Source organism: Musa acuminata, chromosome BXJ3-4, assembly GCF_036884655.1.
Source record: "Musa acuminata AAA Group cultivar baxijiao chromosome BXJ3-4, Cavendish_Baxijiao_AAA, whole genome shotgun sequence".
Taxonomy (NCBI): domain Eukaryota; kingdom Viridiplantae; phylum Streptophyta; class Magnoliopsida; order Zingiberales; family Musaceae; genus Musa; species Musa acuminata.
Window position 1 is genome coordinate 35,089,649 of NC_088352.1, and position 20,933 is coordinate 35,110,581.

Genomic DNA, 20,933 nt, shown 5'->3' on the forward strand with positions numbered 1-20,933 from the left:
TTTGCCTTATTATTAAGCTTGGACCTCTCATCTTTAGGAATATAAACAAATACTTTACACCCAAAGACTCTCAAATGATTACAAGATATATCTTTTCCTTTTCATACTCTTTCTTTAACATCACCTTTCAGATAAACTGATGGAGAAAAATTTATAAGATTAACTATAGTTCTCACAACCTCCTCCCAAAATGACTTAGGTAACTTGGCGTAGGAAAGAATACACCTAATCCTTTTTTCAATTGTTTTATTCATCCATTCTACAACACCGTTCCGCTAAGGAGTTTTAGAAACTGTTTTCTCAAGCTTGATACCATAAACCCTGTAGTAATTCTCAAAAGGACCCCTGTACTCGCCACCATTATATGCTCGAATACACTTTAGTTTTTTGCTAGTTTCTCTTTCAACACTAATATGAAATTCTTTGAAAACATCGAGTACATGATTTTTAGATTTCAAAGCAAAAGCCCACACTTTTCTAGAATGATCATCAATAAAAGTAACAAAATAAAGAGTACCTCCAAGAGTTCTAGTTTACATAGTATAGATATCATTATGAATTAAATCAATAACATCTGATCTTCTATATGATGGATATGTATGAAAGACAACTCTATGTTTTTTTTCAACTAAGCAACGATCACAAGATTTAAGAGATGTACCTTGCAACTTTGGTAAGAATTGCTTTCTAGCAAGAGTTTGAAGTCCCTTCTCGCTGATATGACCAAGCCTATTATGCCGAAGATCTATGCTTTCACCCTTCTGAATTGCATTAATCTCTCCTTTGTGTAGCTTAGCTTCCATGACATAAAAAGAGTTAAGCTTCTTTCCTCTCGCCACAATTAGAGAACCTTTAGTGAGTTTCCATTTACTTTCACCAAAATAGTGTGTAAATCTCTCATCATCAAGTCTACCTATAGATATCAAGTTAAGATGAATATCTGGAACATGTCTAACATCTTTGAGTATCAATTTGCTCTCAATACTAATCTCCAAGCAAATATCTTCAATACCCACAATCTTAGATGTACCACTATTTCCTATTCTAACACTACCAAAATCACCAGTAGTGTAAGATCTGAAGAGATTACCATGAAAAGTAACATGAAATGAAGCACCAGAGTCAATTACCCAATTACTATCCTGAGCTGCAAGATTGACACAACCGTCATCATAAACAATAATGATATCACCTGCAACAATAACTATATTGATCTCTTTCTCATTTTTCTTCATTTTATTCTGTTCTCGCTTCCAAAACATATACTCTTTCTTCTTGTGACCTAGCTTATTATAGTGGAAATATTTGATATCTCTTCTAGACTTGGATCTTCCTTTATAACCATGTGGATTTCTACTATGACTTCTTCCACATTTTTCTTGATTTTCAGAAACAAATGCACCAGAAGAAGATTCACCTTGTTCTTTCCTTTTAGCATCTTCATTTAGCAAATTGTCTTTAACCATATCTATAGTTAGAGTTCCCTCTGGCATGGAGTTATAAATTGTCACAACATACGTTTCCCAACCTTTTGGTAAAGAGCTGAAAAGTAATAATCCTTGTATCTCATCATCTATATTTATTTTCATAGCAACTAACTTGTTTGCAAGACCCTAAAATAGACTTATGTGCTCAATAATATTACCACCATCTTTATACTTCAAATTTACAAGTCTTCTAAGGAGAAATTCTATTTCCCACTGTCTTTTTCGCAAAGTGATTTTCTAACTTTTGTCAAACAACATCAGCTCTGGTTTCATCAGAAATATGCTCATGCAAATTTATATACATCCATCTTCTAATATAAGCAATAGTTTTTCTATGTTGAACCTCTCATTCCTCATCTTCTATAGTAGAAGGTTTATTTTAACCTTGATGGGCTTATATAAATCTTTACGATAGAGCAAATCTTCCATCATACACCTCTAAGTGGAATAATTTGATAAGTTCAATTTAATCATACTATCTGACTGTTCCATTTCAATCACACAAGAAAAAAATACTAGCACCAAACGACCTGTTAAAGCGAAATAATTATTTTCTCTCTTTGTGTATCAAAATAAGTTCCTCATTAAAATACCAACTTGATATCAAAAACACATATCCACCAGAGCAGCATAAACAGTAGGATAATAAATCAATCACAAAGTGAGACCAAATTTTAACGTGGAAAATCCAATGCGGGAAAAACCACGAGACCGTAGTCCACTTCAAACTTTTACTATCACTAATAATATAACATGTTTACAATAAATCTTCTCTAAAATAACAAGATGATCATAATAACATTAAGACCATATATCTTGGCTCAATAATAGCATATAATCATCACATGGATGAATTTCATCAAAAAGAGAATTTTAGATCTCACAAAATGGGTATAACAAGAAAATACCTCATAGAGAATAAATTGTAGATTAACACCGTTAGGATTGTAAAGCTTAGTATAAGGATTCTTCACATATAATTTGGATCAAAACAAAAAAACTCAAAATCCTAATTATCTCTCTTCTCTTTCTCTCTCTGTTATTTTCTCTCATTGTGCATTGCAATCGTTCGTTGCACGCTAAAATCGTTTGCTGCCCTCAATTGTGCATGTCTCTTTCTTTTTCTTTTTATTTTTTTTAATAATTCAGATTTGGGTTGACTACCTAATCATATGGTCCAAGCCCACATATGAGTCGAACCCAACACTTAGTGAAGTTGACACATAGGACTATTATAGAGAGTTGGTCTAAGGCAAGGGTTTAGAGAGCTTCCCGTCTATGGTGAGAGGTAAGTTGATTTTGGGAAGACAGATTTATCTTATTCGTGATAATCGTATAGTAGAGAGCTCCCTGTCTATTTGCTCATATGATTATCTTTTAATTGTCAGATGTATAATAAGAAGCATGACGAATCCATTCTTAATGTAATTAATATATTAAACAGATTATGAATATCATAGGTGTGAATTGATTATTGATTGATTTGTATGATAAATATTCTATATGAATGTAACATTGTACCATCCTTGATTTTTCAAAGTTGTTACACTAGTTCTAATATCATTAAAAAGTCTATTATTGATGAGTTTCAGTTAAACTAATCAAAATTAATATACATCAATTTAACCTAAAAAATTAAACTTTTAAATTATAGATCAAACCAATCTGATTTTTTCAATTCTGTGATGTGAGATTATCCTTTTGATTCATCTCCTTTCTCCTACCTGTAAAGGAGGTTTGTCTACACTTGACTTGTGTGATGTGTAGTTCCTCTCTAGTAAGTCGTGTCATATCATATAATTTGAATCATATCTTTAATCAATAGACCGACAACGGGTGTCACGATACTTATCAATTCGAGTTTCTTGGATTTAGTAAACTCTTCAGTTGAACCCGCTTCGTATTCAACGAAAAAAAGGTACGTTTCACACATACTCGTTTCTTTATTGAAAGAAGAAAAGGACGTGTATGACTGCATGTCACTAGATTTGTTGGAGTGATTTCACAACCATACAATTCATCTCACATTTCTTTCCCTCCTCTGATGACTCCTTGCCTTGTAAGCAGTCATTGTCTGCTTTACAGCTTCACAAAAGGTGAGATGCGTAAACCTTTATGATGGGACCTCTGAGAGTGAAGTCAATTCAAGTCAACCAAACTACCTTTAGGAAGCTCTTTATGCCACAGCAGAATGGGCAGGTCTTTACCACTCGCCTCCACTACAGCATCAGCTTCATACTACGAAAAATGCATGGTCATATGATGTGAACAACAACCCCTAATTTAGCCGACTTGATGACGTGATGGCACGGCCGGAGAACGGAGTCCATATAGTCGATCATATTTTAGCATTCATCAAGTCAGAAAGCTTGAGCACATCGAGAGAAGGGAGACTTGGTGGTGTGTTGAGAGTCGATAGGGTTCCAAAGACCTGCTTCATTGTTGGGCGTGACTCTGGGTCGTGTTCCACGCAGCAAAGTGCCAACATGAAGACTGCAGCTACCTCGTCTGCAACCTCCGTCGTAGGAAGTGATGGACGCTGGTCTAATACATATTTCACAAGCGTGTTTTTCGGCGACGAAGGCAGTGACAGAACGGAAACGAGTTCTTCCCCATGTCCTCCTATTAGCAACTCAAGCGTGACCACTCCGAAACTGTACACATCGCATTTGGTGGTCACTCTCATCGCATAAGCAAGTTCTGCAAACAACAAACGGTAACTGAGAAAACCTTATATCGAAGAAGGATCTCCAAAAGACAGCTATGTTAGGCTACTTTGCGCCTTGATTGATTAATAACTACGTGTACAGTAAATCGACTGCTGTTTTCTTTTTCTAGATTGATGAATAATTCATGTAAATGAGCTACAAGCTGATGGACTTTAACTTGCAAAAAATGTAATACTATATGACGTCGGGGGAGAAACTTACCCGGTGCCAAGTAACCATATGTGCCGGCAAGCATGCTCCAATTTGATGAATCTGGTTTCAGGAGTCGAGCAATACCGAAGTCAGAAACACAAGCCTTGAGTTCTGAATCGAGCAGAATATTGTTGGTGGTTATATCTCGATGAACAATGGGCTGATCGCAGTCATGATGCATGTAGGACAGAGCACGAGCCACATCTTTGACGATGTTCACCCTCTTCACCCAGTCCAGTTCGGCAGCTGCTGCTTCGCTTCTGAGGAGGGATCCCAAACTTCCTCTCTCCATGTACTCGTACACCAGAAACTTGTGTCGAGCAGAGGAGCAGAATCCGTAGAGCTTGACGATATTTCGATGTCGAATTTGAGAAAGAGTATGTATCTCGTTTTGAAAGGATTGCTCATTCGATGTAGTTTCGTCTTCCTGCAGGTGAATTTTCTTCACTGCTAGCATCTGCCCGCTTGCTAATTCTGCTCTGTAAACGCTGCCATATGCACCACTTCCGATACAGTATTTTTCATTGAAATCCTCTGTGGCTGCAACGATATCCTTGTATGCATATCTTCCATCAAAGTTAAATACACAGAATGCAATGCCTTCTTTGTTGCCATTTTCTTCGTAAGGTATGGAATGTTTCTTGGTCTTCTGGAACAGTAAAAACGCTCCAAGAAAAACGAGTAGGATGAATAAGACGACCACGGAAGCAATGATAGCTGAGATAATTGCTCTGTGGTGCTTGCTTCCATCATCTTTCCTTGCAGTATAAGAAACACATGGAGGCAGGCCTTTGACGATCCCACACAAACCTTTGTTGTGGACAAACCACTTCGCCGGAGCTTTACGGAAGACTGGGCTCTCAGGCACAGCCCCCTCCAATTCATTATATGATACATCAATGATTAATAAGCTGATCAAAGCACTTAGTGAAGATGGAAGACCACCGGACAAATTATTATGTGAAAGATTCAGAATTTGCAGCATCGTAAATTTGCTGAACTGTGAGGGTATCTCACCCGTTAGTGAGTTGTGGCTGATGTCCAATGCGTCTTGAAGGTACTCCAGGCTGCTGATCTCCGGAGGAATTCCTCCGCCGAACTTGTTGCCATTAAGCTTTAGCGAGCGGAGCTTGAGACAATTGCCTATTTGAGACGGTATTCTTCCTGTCAAGCTGTTAACTGATAGATCAAGGATTTCAAGGTCGGGCATCCTTCCAAACTCTATTCGTACCTCTCCGCCGAGTCGATTGCAGCTCAGGTTCAGCTTGTAGAGATGAGGTAACCTGCCCAAGCTCTTTGGAATCTCCCCCTGTATGTAATTGGAAGAAAGGTCCAGTTCTCGTAGTCCTTTTAGCTTGCCGAATTCTGGTGGAATGGCTCCAGTGATGTTGTTATTTGAGATTGCCAGGAAGGTGAGATTGTCCCATCTTCCCCAGTCCGGTGAGAGTGCACCTGACAGCCGATTGAAGCTTAAATCCATATAAGAAAGATGTGGATACACTCCAAGATGTTGTGATACATCCCCCGTGAGTTGGTTTTGCTCCAGACGGACTCTGAGCAATCCCGTACAGTTCTTTAAGGTCTCGGGAAGTTGACCTCTTAATCTGTTGTTGCTCAGTGCGAGATACTGTAGGATTCCTCCTCTGCATATGTTTGGAAGCAAGTCACCGGAGAAGAAGTTGTCTGACATAAGAAGCGCTGTCAAACCTGTGATGTTGCTCAACTCGGGAGGCAATCGACCAGACAGCCGATTTATATAGAGAGACAAGTGGTATAGATTCGTTAAGTTCCCAAAACTGGGAGGGATGAAGCCAGAGAGTTGGTTCTTCCCAAGTGTGAGATACTCCAACTTCTGAAGTCTTCCAAGCTCCTCAGGTATGAAACCTGTAAACTTATTATCTCGTAGGTGCAAGTGCAGAAGCCCGGTAAGATTGCTCAAGGATGGAGGGACAGAACCACTTAACTGATTCTTATTGAGATATAGGAACTGGAGCGCCTTCATAGATCCGATCTCGACCGGGAGTTTGCCCGTGAAGCGGTTGCCTATGAGATCAAGATATACAAGGTTGGAGAGAACCGAGATGGTTGGAGGAATGATGCCATCGAGCTGATTGTAAGGGAGGTCGAGACTGGCGAGTGATCTCAGCGTTGAGAAGTTGAGAGCATCGAGTGTCCCTTGCAAGCTCATACTCTGCAGGGATATGTCGGTGATGACGGGGCGGCCTCTGTGCGTAAGGTTGCACGTAACTCCAGTCCAATTGCACGGATTAGAGCTGAGATTCCAGGATTCAAGGAATTGCCGGCCGTCAAGGGTGGACTTCCAGTGGAGAAGGGTTCTCGCTTGTGATCCGAGTGAAGCTGTCACTGAGACAAGATGAAGAGAGAGAAGCAGCAGGAGGAGGAGAGTGGTGGAGAGGAGCCGCCAGTTGTGCAGCTGGGATGCCATAACTGCGGTCTAGCTAATTTGGAGAAGGATGTTGTACTGCGAGCTAACAAAAGGGCCCCCTTATATAAAATGTATGAGATGGATGTGAACTATCGGGAACCGAGTGGGACACATTTGAGTCTCGAGCAACCTCACCAGCGGGGCTAAAGCTGGATGGTATCACCCGTTCTCATACTGTCCCCTCCGCAAAGTTGTGGTGGAAGGTTAAGAACCATTCCTTTCGATCATCACCACTGATCACTTTTCATTTGTTAAAGCATAAAGTGGACTCATATTATTACTTGGAGAAATCAATGTCATACAAGAAGAAGCACAAGAAAAACTTTGTAGCAGTAGATTTCTGAGTCAAGTCAGCTGATCTTATCAAGTTCAGCATATTCCCTTTGCCAACTGGAGTCATTTTATAATGTTAAAGAAGAATAGCTTTTGTGACATTAAAATAAGAAGAGTTTTGCTGATGATTAATTTTCTGCAGGTGCGGCCAAATGATCAAGATTCGGACCAAACCAATATTTTATTTTGTGCAGTTAAAACTATCGTCATTTATTAATGCATAAAGAGACATATGATTTCATGGCTATCGAGATCAGGTTGGGTAGAGATGACAATGGTTCATTTTAAATGAGTTGGATCCTGATTCGATTTGGTTGATCCACAGTGGATACGGAACTTGATAGTGAAACCATCAGAGCCAGGAGATTTATCGAGGCAAATGGAGGAAAGAGTATTCCAGATTTGAACGATAGGCATTATCAAGAATACCTCAACCAATGAGACTAGGCCATATGTTAGGCTTCAAAGGATAAGGATGCTACTTCCCAAAGTCATAATAGAATGAGACAAAGGCAAGGGACATGCATGATGTGTTGGTCCGGGACAATTTGGTTTTGGACATTAAAGGTGCTTAATGTGGTTTTGATGGCTGCGAATGGCAACCCCGGCATGGTAGTATTTAGTGTTGAGGTCCCCATCATTAATCCATTTAACCTTGGTGTGAGACCACCATCTAAGATTAACGTGGCGAAGGAGGGCATTATATTTGTTACGAAGACAAATAAGTGCTTAAGAGCAAAATCACATTGTTTAAGAGAGTATCTATCAGCTTGAGTGGATGCAAGAAGGTCTTGAATCCTTGAGTCTATCAAGATTATTTGAGATACTTGTTAGAGGGGAAGTGAATCAGGAAGAGCGAGACCAAGATCTAGAAATAAGATCATGGGACTTGGATGTTCAACCCAAAAATTCTGGAAGCAAAACATCTTGTTAGTAGGTTTGTGTACCGGAGAGATGAAAACAAGAATGGAGCAATGATCTAAAGCAAACTAAGGGACCCTCCCAATTGTTACATGATATTTATCTTGGGCCAGAGAAACCAAGATCCTTAACTCTCACATTTTCTAAAAATCATAGAAAGTTTAAAGAGAAATAGCAAGAGAAATGATGACCTTCGTATTTGTCTCAAGGCAAGAAAATACAAATGAAATCTCCCAGAAGAAGCCATAAAAAATCATCAAGATCTATCAAGTTCAAAGTGCTCAATATAAGTTTACTTTTCCAACAAAGAAACACTTGCATATACAATTGAGAGAATGAGAGAAGCCACGAAGAAGAGTTTTTGAATTGAAAAATGACATATATAAAATTCTTACGAGAAGATAGAATCTATATGTTGATACAATCTATTTTTTAGAGAATGAGTTAGCTAGTAAAACCCATCGAAGAGATAGCAAAGGAGTTGTATCGTCTTCCTAAAAATTTGATAGTTAGCTGAGCACGGGAAGCAAACAAATTTATTTCCTATTAAATCTAGAGAGTTCGATCTAGATAAATGTGAAAGATAATGTTGAATATGTCTTCAGATATGTTGACACTATATATTTTTTAGAGGAATTAGCTAGTAAAATCCGTTAAAAGATAAAGCAAAGGAGAAGACATAAAAGACCCTACAATAGATAATGCCTTAATGGCATAATTAGAGTTAGAAGGTTGATCATGAGTGTCGTTAAAGAGTCTTGGATGCATGCCCTTAGTAGGTGACATTATTGGAACACTAGTGAGATGAGTGACATTACATGTGACATTGAGTCATCAGTCACATGGAATCCTTTTGGATCAACAATATAGGAATCCTTGGTAACAGAAGCGATTGCCTTATTATCTAAGGCATCCAGGTTTCACCAACCATAAAGAGCCTCTAAGGGTTTGGAAGAACATTTGAGTATCTTATGACTAACACATCCACATGAGAAGTAGATATAAGGAAGGTTTTCATAGGAGATAACATGAAAGAACCCAGCATTGAGTGGGTCAATCCAAATACCATGCTTCATTTAAAGTGAGATATCTAGTTTAACACAAACACTCACATACTGTCCATGATTAAAAGCTATGAACCTTTCATCTATCTTAAGAAGGTGACCAAGGATAGACATATTGGACATAAGGCTCTCAAGCTTCCATTAGGAGGCTTGGAAAATGATGCATATAAGAGCTGTTCAAAAAAAGAGCTTGAGAGTTAGGGCATCATGGCATAAGGTGGATGAATTCACCCGAACAACCCAGGGACCATTGGTAAGGATGAAAAGAACATAATCCTTTTATGAGAAATAAAAGAGAAAGTAACTATTAAGGGTGCAAACCACGTCAAGAGTAATAAACAAATTGTTGGGCCATTGTTTTCTCTTTCTTACTTCAAGCTTTTAATTACTTTCATTAGCATGCTTTACTTCCTTATGATTGGACCAAAATATTCCTTGTTTTTATTTTCGAGTGTCCTAATCTACTTGACGTAAAAGACTTTTGACCTATCTTCTTATGCAACATGAACTATCATATCTTAACAAAAATCTTTGCCAATAAACTTAAGGGCTACTTGAACAATCTATCTCTAAAAAACAATCTGTCTTCATTTTTAAATGTAGCATTCATAATAACAACCTTGTGTCCCAAGAAATGGTTCATAAAAACCTTTATATTATGATTAAAATTGATATGAAAAAGACCTTTAATAAGCTCTCTTAATAGGTCATTATTAAAATGTTATATACTTAACTCTATTCCCAAACACTATAAGAGTGTTTTTTAGTTTTATTATACTATTATTAATAAAGTATCTTCATTAATTTAGAAATTCCTTTATACTTTAACAATGGGAACTCGAAGAGCCTTCACTTGCTTTCCTAGAACATCACCCAGCCTAAGTCTCTTGATAGGCTAAGCATTAAGGACATGCATCTTACTAGATTTAATTTATAGGACAAAAGAATCTCCTAACACTTACAATACTAATACCATCTAGGTCATAGTTGCATACACAAGGTATGGCATTGTCCAACCTTGGAACATCACTTCTTATATCTTTATCTTGCGCTAGAAATTATTTGTGCAAGTTATAGATCTCTTGAAATATGGGTTTTGCAAATTTTTGAGAGATAGATTCTTATATAAGTAAGTTTCATGCTTGCTAATTTTTTTATACTTCTCTTGCTTTAAAACTGACTTTTTTAAATATATATGCTATGGTTTTTGATGTAAAAGTTTTTGATCTTTTGGTCGATAATTTTTTTTATATTTGGTATCCCTCTTGTAAAGAAAATCTCCCTTGTTGAGTTTTTCTTGTCATGTAATGATGATTTTTTATTTTGAAACTCGATAATAAAGGTTTATCATCCTTTACACTTTAGCTAATTTCCGTCTCGTGAGAATTAGTGGTGCCGATTATGGCAACTTCTAGTTTACTAGATCAAATTTTTTGCTTATAAATTGTTACACCACTACCTTCTCACTTTGAATATATTTGTTATATTTGGTTTTTCTAACTCTAATTCATGTCATTTCATGTCAATACCAATGGGAATTTCAATATCACCCCTTCTTCTCCTACCTTACAATAGCTATACTATGTAAATCCTTTGAAACCCAACTTTGGATCTTTTCTTCCTTTGATACTTAGGCATGGTAATACCTGCTCCATGAAGGGTCAGATGTTGACTCTAAAGTCTTCTCTACTTTGAGAGCCTTGGTTGCATTCTTTGGTGGTTTTGGAAGGCTAAAAATAACTAGATCTTCAAACAATACAAAACTTCTCCCAATAGCATCATATTTAGGATGACTTTCTCTATCTTTAACTATGAGGAGGCCTATACTCCTAAGGGTTTTAGGGCAAGATCTCGATTTCTTGTTCAAGGTTATAATCTGAGTGACTTAAATTTAACTATGATGTTCCTTAAATAAAAAACAAAGATAGAAACACTGTTTTCATTTTGTGTCTCGATACTAGTGATACGTAATTTTTTGATTAAAAATATTTAAAGCATCGAAGGGTTCTCTTCTTGGCAGCAATTGTCATCCATGAAAGCATATCTAAAGTTTTACTAGATGGTACCTGTTGACTTTTATTTTATCACACATATTTATCATATTAATCGATTAGCAATTCATGCTAGAATATATCTATCTATAATTTTTTTGAAGAGGGGAGTGGCCCTTGGATCTTTTTTTGCTTATTACCTTTAATCTTTGGAGTGATTTTTTTACCCATGCATTTTGTTAATTAACTTTTTTTAGAAAAAACTTCATGTTTAGAAAAATTATAATTCGGACAACTAACTTCAGAAGAAATAGAAAGAAAATAACAAGAACAATAATAAAATAGTAGTACATATAAATGAAATCGTTCAAATAAAAAATATGATTTCAAATAAATATTTTTATTAGTTTATGAACAAGAACAACCAAATATAAAGACTTATATATCGATTATAGTATTTTTTAATAAGCTTTTCAAAACACTTTAGTTTTAACAATACTGTAATTTAGGAATTCAGTCGATTTACCTATGGATCGATTCATATGATATAATTAGGTATTGCTCTAATTATCTTGTCAGAAAAATATTTCAAGGATTATGATAAATAGGATACTCCTTGTGAAATATAAAAAAGTAATAGGTATTGGAAAAAGCCAAAAAAAAATTCAAGAATTCATCATAATCTTTTCTCTAACTGTGTGATGGCTTCAAAAATTGATGTTATTTTACATTATTTTTAACCTTCACTTACAAACTATCTTTCGAGTAAGTCAAGTCAAGTCAACCATTCAAGTTGACTATTTAATAAAACTTTTATAATAGGAGGGACATCCCAAGTCAAGTCATGTCAAGCCAACCATATAATAAAACTTTTATAATACGACAACTCAAAAGTCAAGTCAATCATATTAATTCATATAACATTTAGAGGAGAAAAACTTATATAAGGGCATATTTCAAGTCAAGTCAAATTTATCTTGTCAAGTCAAAGTCAAGTCAAGTCAAATTCTTCTGCTATAGAGGAGGGTCATGTTACAATTTAAAACAAGAGTAACTAGTGTGACATTGCAATAGTTCTCGACCACTCTCTAAAGATTATCTCAAATCAAGGCCATACCAAAACTTAAAAAATGAAAAAACAAATATTTTAGTTAAACCTGAATGAATTCCTGAGATCAACCATATTGAAAGAAGAAAAATGTGTATATAATGAGACATTTCTATGAGTAACCCATTCTACATGACATCAACCTATCATAATTTCACGTCCATGGTAGATAACGTACTTTGCGTATGCAACGAAGTGATCACTATTTCACGTCCCGTGGTTAACATCGTATTGGTTAGTTGCCACACTAATTAATTCGATTCATGGTGGCAACTCTAGAATAGGCCAACAATATGGGCCGAGTTGGACTTGGCAAAACCATGCCACTTGAGTACAGAGTTGGACTCGTCTTACATATATATATATATATATATATATATATATAAATATATATAATTCAAATTTCATAATAAATAACATACAATTAGATACGATAGGAACACACATATACATTATATTAAACATCATGATCTTAGACATATCATTACTAAGATCACAACAACATGTAATTAGTGATAAAAATATGCATACACATTAGTACACATCATAGGAACACAGCAAAGAAATCATCCAACTTTCACAACAACTATACATGATATGAACAATATTCTCAACACTCAATCACATCACAATAAACATATATAAGTATTCGTGATAGTAAACATAACAATATTCACAACAGTAATGCATAATAGTTCACAACAATAAATATATACACATCATAGTATTCACAACAAAGATATGAACATACATTAATATCACAATAAACATATATATATCAAATTTCATTACAGCAAATAACATATATAACGCTCAAAGAACTTTACCAGCAACAGAAACTTGACAAGGAAACCATGTACTACACACATATCAAACCTTTCAACTGCCAATAAAAGATGCATCGGATGGAAGCGAAGTCCACTTGGTTGATCATATTTCTCGAGTCATCAAATCAGAAAACTTCAATGCAAGGAGAGATGCCGGGCTCGGCTGCGCCGATGACTTTTCAAAGATCTGCTTCATCGTCGGGCGAGTTTCTGGGTTGATGTCAACGCAATGGATCGCCAATGTTAAAGCTGCAGCTACTTCATCTGCAACTTGGTCAACCGGAAGTGATACACGCTGGTCTAATATATCTTTCACAAACAGGCTTTGGCCGGAGGAAGATGATAGGGTAGAAATGATATCTCCTGGGTAAGTTCCCACTAGCAACTCGAGTGTGATCACCCCAAAACTATACACATCGCATTTGGTGGTCAGTCTCATTGTATAAGCGAGCTCTACAGACAAGAAGATCGATGATCAAACTTACTTGATACAGAAGTATGTCCTCTAGTTAGAAAGTTAAGAGTCAAGGCAATAGGCACATTTGCACTTTTACTGAAACAACAATCTACGTTTCTAAAATACCATAACATGTCAAGAAATCTTCGTATGGTGTTACAAAATATTAATCAAAATGTTACCTGGTGCCAAGTAACCATGCGTGCCGGCAAGCATGCTCCAGTTTGAGGTATCTGGATTCAGGAGTCGAGCAATGCCGAAGTCAGAAACACAAGCCTTGAATTCTGAATCCAGTAGAATATTGTTGCTGGTTACATCTCGATGAACGATAGGTGGAACACAATCATGATGCATGTAGGAGAGAGCACGAGCCACATCTTTGACAATATTCACCCTCTTCACCCAGTCCAATTCTGCTGCTGCTGCTTCGATTCTGAGGACGGATCCCAAACTTCCTCTCTCCACGAACTCGTACACGAGAAACTTGTAGTGAGGAGAGGAGCAGAATCCGTAAAGTTTGACAATATTGCGATGTCGAATTCGAGTAAGAGTTTCTATCTCATTCTGAAAGGGTTGCTCGTCCACCGTGTTCTCGTGTTCGGACAGGTGAATTTTCTTCACTGCTAGCACCTCTCCACTTGATAATTCTGCTCTATAAACACTGCCATATGCACCGGTTCCGATCAAGTACTTCTCATCGAAATCTTCTGTTGCTTCGATGATATCCTTGTATGCAACTTTTCCATCAAAATTCAATACAGAGAATGTACCCTGTTTGATGGGATTATTGACAGCTTGCACTGTGTGTTTCTTCCTCTTCTGGAATCGCAAAGCAATTCCGACGAGCACAAGCAAGAGAAGTAAGACGACCATAGATGCAACAATAGATAAGATAATGACTGTGTGGTGCTTACTTCCGTGGTGTTCATTTGCAGTAGATGAAGCACATGGAGGCAAACCTTTGACAACCCCACACAAACCTTTGTTGTGGACAAACCACTCTACTGGAGCTTCCTGGAAATGCTTGTTATCGGGAACTGGACCCTCCAATTCATTGTATGAGACATCGATGATGAACATGCTACGCATATCCCTAAAAGTTGATGGAAGATTACCCGTCAAGCCATTGTGTGATAGATTCAAATTTTGCAACATCAACAATTTACCGAATTGCGTTGGTATCTCCCCTGTCAATGAGTTATGGCTGATGTCGAGTGCGTCTTGAAGGTACACCAGATTGCCTATCTCAAAAGGAATGCTTCCGCTGAGGTTGTTGTTGTTAAGCTTCAGCGAATGGAGCTTCATGCAATTTCCTATCTGATATGGTATCCTTCCTATCAAGCCGTTTCTCGACAGATCAAGAAGTTCAAGGTTGGACATCCTTCCCAGCTCTGCTGGTATCTCTCCAATAAGTTGATTGTTGCTCAGGTTGAAGTTATAAAGACGAGCCAGGTTGCCCAAGCTCCTTGGGATCTCTCGTTGGAAGTAGTTTGAAGAAAGGTCCAGTACTTCCAGCTTTGATAGCTGTCCAAGTTCTGATGGTACAACTCCGGTGATATTGTTATTTGAGATTCTTAATGACTCCAGATTGTGCCATCTTCCCCAGTCTGATGAGATTGCACCCGACAATCTATTGAAGCTTAAATCCAAATACCAAAGATTGGGATATACCCCAAGGTGTTCAGATACATCCCCGGTCAGTTGATTATGATGCAGACGAACATTCTTGAGGCTCGTACAATTCTTCAATGTTGCGGGAATGGGACCTTGGAAGCTGTTGTTGCCCAGAGAGAGGAACCATAGGGCTCCTCCTTTGCATATCGCTGGAGGCAAATAACCAGAAAAGTTATTATTTCTCAATTGAAAAGTAGCCAGACCTGTAATGTTGTTCATCTCCGGAGGCAAAGGACCAGACAATTGGTTATCGTATAAGCGTAGATCGAAGAGGTTCCTTAAGATACCAAGTGATGGTGGGATTTGGCCTGAGAGATGGTTAATTTGGAGAGCCAAGTCAGTGAGTTGGTGCAGCTTTCCAATTTCTGGAGGCATAGAACCTGACAATTCATTCATCCAAAGGTAAAGGATCTCCAACTTGCTCTGATTTCCCACCGATGAAGGGATGGGACCTGTTAGGCTATTATTAGAGAGCGACAAGTGCGCCAGGTTTATTAGGTTTCCTAGTTCTCTAGGAATGAATCCCGTTAATTGATTTTGAGAGAGTTCCAACGTGATGAGGTTTGTTAAGTTTCCTAAACTAGGAGGGATGGAACCACTGAGTTGGTTTGCCCAGAGATCAAGGTAGGTCAACTTTCTAAGTCTCCCCAACTCCTCCGGGATGACACCCGACATATTATTTATTTCTAGTTGCATTTCTGTAAGCCTACTAAGGTTGCTCAGAGACGGAGGTATAGGACCACTTATCTGGTTCTCGCTAATATTTAGGAACTGAAGCGCCTTCATGGAACCAATCTCTACAGGAATTCTTCCAGTGAACCTGTTGGCAGTCAGATCAAGAGATACGAGGTTGGAGAGAGCCGAAATGGTAGGGGGAATGTTTCCGTTCAGTTGGTTGTAGCTGAGGTTGAGATTGGCAAGCGATCGGAACGCCGAGAAATTAAGAGCATCAAGTGGCCCCGCTAAGCTCATATTTGGCAGCTGTATCTCGGAGATGACCAAGCGCTCATTGCGTGCGATGTTGCATGAAACCCCAGTCCAATTGCATGGACTGGAGTCGACGTTCCAGGACGCGAGCAACTGCGGACTTCGGAGTGTGGACTTCCAATGGAGTAGAGCTCTCCCTTGGGACCCCAGCACGGAAGCTGCTCTTACAAGAACAACAAAAGGAGAGAGAAATACTAGTAGGAGTAGTGTGGTGGAGAGAGAACTTCTGCGTAGTTTACATGCCATGATCGTAATATAGCTTAAGAAAGGATTGCAGAACTTTTTGTCGTGGGTTTGGGCAAAGAGATGAGGGAACTTTTATAGGCGATACTCCCCTGTGAAAATAATGTCTTTACATTTACATCCAACAATGTCGTGTTATGCACGTTGCCTAGTAGGCTTTTACTGTCCTCATCCAATGTTCTTAGAGTGAGACTTAGTTTACAGAGTCAATAGAAAAGGGAAAAAAAAAAGATGAAGCACCAATTGGATAATTGTGGTTGTATATACTTAGTTCATAGAGTCAATAGAAAATAAAATAAAAGAAAATAAATGTGGTTGTATAATGTGGAAATATTTGTGTCTCGAAGGAAAAAAGACGAGTGATCGGAAATAGCCATTTCTTTGGTGAATCCAGTCTCTTGTTAGTGCCTATGATCATCGGTTGAAGTCTTCGTTTTGCTGTCGACATTTAATGTTGTGCCACCTCACTGTTGGATGATTGATTTGTGCGCCTGTCCAGAAGAGAAATATTCCAAGAACATTTAATGGTTGATGATTCTATTTCTCTTGAGGTTTGACACCATTGACTTGACCACATCCTAGGTATACAAATCTTTCAACGAAAAGAATTAGTCTTGTCGTCGTACGAATTAAGATGGCTGTTAATTATATTTTATTTATTTATATTTATGTGTATATATTATGATTAAATATAATGATAGAACTATTTCACAAGATAAATTACAAAGATCATTTTAAACTATATTAAATTTTTTAATATTATTATAATACATTGATAAAAGCATAACATTGATAATGTATAATTGTTATGATTCATATTGCTAATCATACTTAATATATTATTATATTTATTGACTTTTTTTAATTCATATGTGTATAAATTATTTTCAAAATTCAAAATATAATTAGATAAAATTATTTTTAAATAAATTTTATTTTATTTTATTTTATTTATTTTAATTCATTTTTATCTTATCAATTAATGGGCAAAGTGAAAATTTTTTAGATTATATTATCCTATCTAATTTGGTAAGATATATTATGGATATAATTAGATTCTAATTATGATTATTAACTAATATAAAGGAAGTCTAATTATGATAAAATTTCTTATGAGATGACTTTGATAGGTTAGACTCTTCTAATTACTTATCATAACCTTTTCTGCTCTCACCTATAAATAAATAAATACATAATATATAGATACATAGATATGTGATACATAAATGTGTAAATAGGTAAAATTATTAAAAAAAATAAATATTCTCTTATTTTCCTATAGTCATGTAAATAAGAAATTATAAATATTTTATCATATTCCTTTGTTCCTAAATCTATCCATTATAGTGGTTATGTGAAAGATAGAAAGAGAAGAGAAAACACATCTAGTTTTTCTTATAAATTGATATTATTATAATTTTTAAATTTGATGATGGTATGATTACTAATCAGATAAATATTTTTTGAACAATATTCAAAGGTACACACTATAAATTTAGAAATATATTATTATTTAATTTTAGATTAAAGTTTTTTTGGTGATAAATACGAGTGATCGGAAATAGCCATTTCTTTGGTGAATCCAGTCTCTTGTTAGTGCCTATGATCATCAGTTGAAGTCTTCGTTTTGCTGTCGACATTTAATATTGTGCCACCTCACCGTTGGATGATTGATTTGTGCGCGAAGAGAAATATTCCAAGAATATTTAATGGTTGATGATTCTATTTCTCTTTAGGTTTGACACCATTGACTTGACCACATCCTAGGTATACAAATATTTCAACGAAAAGAATTAGTCTTGTCGCCGTAAGAATTAAGATCGCTGTTACTTAATTATATTTTATTTATTTATATTTATGTGTATATATTATGATTAAATGTGACGATAGAATTATCTTGATAAGATAAATTACAAAGATCATTTTAAATTATATTAAAAAAATTAATATTATTATGATACATAGAAACATAATATTGATAATATATAATTGTTATGATTCATATTGCTAATCATACTTAATATATTATTATTATATTTATTAGATTTTTTTAATTCGTATGTGTATAAATTATTTTCAAAATTCAGAATCTAATTAGGTAAAATTATTTTTAAATAAATTTTATTTTATTTATTTTTGATTTTAAATCATTTTGTATCTTATTAATTAATGGGTAAAGTGATAGAATGTTATATTATATTACCCTATCTAATTTGGTAAGATATATTATGGATATGATTAAATTCTAATTATGATTATTAATCAATAGAAAGTAAATCTAATTATGATAAAATTCCTTATGAGATGATCTTGATAGGACAGATTCTCCTAATTACTTATCATAACATTCTTTGCTCTTAGGAACTATATACATAATATATAGATAGATAGAAATGTGATACATAAATGTGTAAATATGTAAAATTATTAAAAAATTATAAATATTATCTCATTTCCCAATAGTCACGTGAACCAGTCAATGAGAAATTATAGATATTTTATCATATTCCTTTGTCCCTAAATCTATCAATCACAGTGGTCAATAGAAAGAGAAGAAAAAACACATCTAGTTTTTCTTGCAAATTGACATTGTTATAATTTTCAAATTTGATGATGGTATGATTACTAATCAGATTTTCTGAACAATATTCAAAGGTACACATTATAAATTTAAAAATATATTATTATTTAATTTTAGATTTTGGGATTAAAATTTTTTTGTATAATAATAACATTTTATACTTACGAGATTGATAAAGAATGGATTAAGTTAACATAATCAGGTATGATGAATATTAAGAAAGAATGATGGAAAACATACTAAGTCGATGTGATTAAGCATAGTGGAAACCAATAGAAAATGGTGAAGAACACATTAGACTAACATGATCAAGCATAATGAAGCGTGACGAAGAATGATAGAGAATGCACCAGGTCAACACGAACAAGCGGGATAGAGAATGCACCAGGTCAACACGAACAAGCGGAGATTGATGGAGACCATGGTAGGCAATACTCGCCCATGAAAATATCTTTATATTGGATTTAATGAAAATATCTTTATATTGGATTTAGCAATGGGGCGGAGTGGGTGCGTGGTTAATTCTATACCGTGTTTTGCACGTTGCTCGCTAGCAATCTTCTACGCTCCTTGTCCGATGTTCTTAGACTAAGACATAGTTTCAGAGTCAAAAGAAAAGTAAAGAAAAGATGGAGCACCAATTGGATAGTTGTGGTTGTTTGTACGTTGCTGTATTAAAAATTAATGTGGATATATTAGTGTTTCTCGACAGAACAAAAAAAGAAAAAGAAAAATCCAAGAGAGCCATTTCTTTGGTGAATTCTCGACAGAAAAAAAAAAGGAAAAAGAAAAATCCGAGAGAGCCATTTCTTTTGTGAATTCTCGACAGAAAAAGAAAAAGAAAAAGAAAAATCCGAGAGAGCCTTTTCTTTGGTGAACACCGTCCCCAGTTAGTGCCTGTCGTCAGTGGAAACGTTCGTCTAGCTGTGGACATTTAATGTTGTGTCACCTCAGCGTTGGCAGAAGATGATGACCCCTTCTACATTTAACGGTTGATGGTTCTATTTCTCTTTAGTTTCACACCATCACGTCTATGTGAGAATTAAAAAAGAAAGAAGAAATTTACATTTTATTATATATTTTCTGTTCACAACTCTATTTATAGGAGGGAATGAAGGGAATCTATGATGGAATATAAAAACTTTTGATAGTTTTTATACAAGTCTTTCAAGAGAAAGACGAAGAATTAGCCTTGTCGCCATACAAATGAAGATGGCAACTGCTGCTCAATTACCTGTTTCTTTGCAGACGCAGGATCCAGCGTGTGACAACCACAACAAGCGTGAAGCCTTCAGATGCCATTTCATTGCTCTGGCATTATAACAAAGTGAACCCAATTGACGTCAGATTTAATTTATCAAGTGAATATGAATTCGTCTTGGCAATTAACCCGACGACGACGACGACGACGACGACGGCGACGACGACGACGACGACGACGACGACGGCGGCGGCGACGACGACGACGGCGGCGACGACGACGACGACGACGACGACGGCGGCGACGACGACGACGACGACGACGTCGACGATGACGAACCAATAAATAAATAATAATAATTATTATTTGTATCTGGAATCCTGTATAACTAAACTCAATGAGTCAAGGGACTTACCAACGTATGAATTTTACCGTTGAACTAGTTACTTGTGAGACCAAGCGACACGAGATGGTAAGGTAACAGTCCCATTAAGCCCCAAGTCCCTTACTTGTGATGTTGCATGCGACCCCCCGACCAACGAACGCGAGCAATTGCCCAACTTGGAGAGTGGGTGGACTTCTAGTAGAGTATAGCTCTCTCTCTCTCTCTCTCTCTCTCTCTCTCTCTGAGTGGAGCTGTTGTTAAAAGAACAAGAAAGAAAAGGAGAGAGTTGTCGTAGCGACAGTAAGGT

The 20,933-nt window shown here is 36.3% G+C and overlaps 2 protein-coding genes across 2 annotated transcripts; both read right to left on the reverse strand.

Annotated features, from left to right (window-relative positions):
- Nucleotides 1-3,452: 3,452 nt before the first annotated feature.
- LOC135635113 (MDIS1-interacting receptor like kinase 2-like) lies at nt 3,453-6,891 on the reverse strand. The gene is made up of 2 exons (XM_065145979.1): nt 4,418-6,891; nt 3,453-4,187 (listed from the first exon to the last, which is right to left on the reverse strand). The coding sequence occupies exons 1-2, from the start codon at nt 6,852-6,854 to the stop codon at nt 3,826-3,828; spliced, it is 2,799 nt and encodes a 932-aa protein (XP_065002051.1). The 5' UTR covers nt 6,855-6,891; the 3' UTR covers nt 3,453-3,825.
- Nucleotides 6,892-13,086: 6,195 nt separating this feature from the next.
- LOC135635245 (MDIS1-interacting receptor like kinase 2-like) lies at nt 13,087-16,715 on the reverse strand. The gene is made up of 2 exons (XM_065146199.1): nt 13,738-16,715; nt 13,087-13,551 (listed from the first exon to the last, which is right to left on the reverse strand). Exons 1-2 carry the CDS (start codon nt 16,460-16,462, stop codon nt 13,202-13,204), a joined length of 3,075 nt encoding a protein of 1,024 aa, XP_065002271.1. The 5' UTR covers nt 16,463-16,715; the 3' UTR covers nt 13,087-13,201.
- Nucleotides 16,716-20,933: the final 4,218 nt, after the last annotated feature.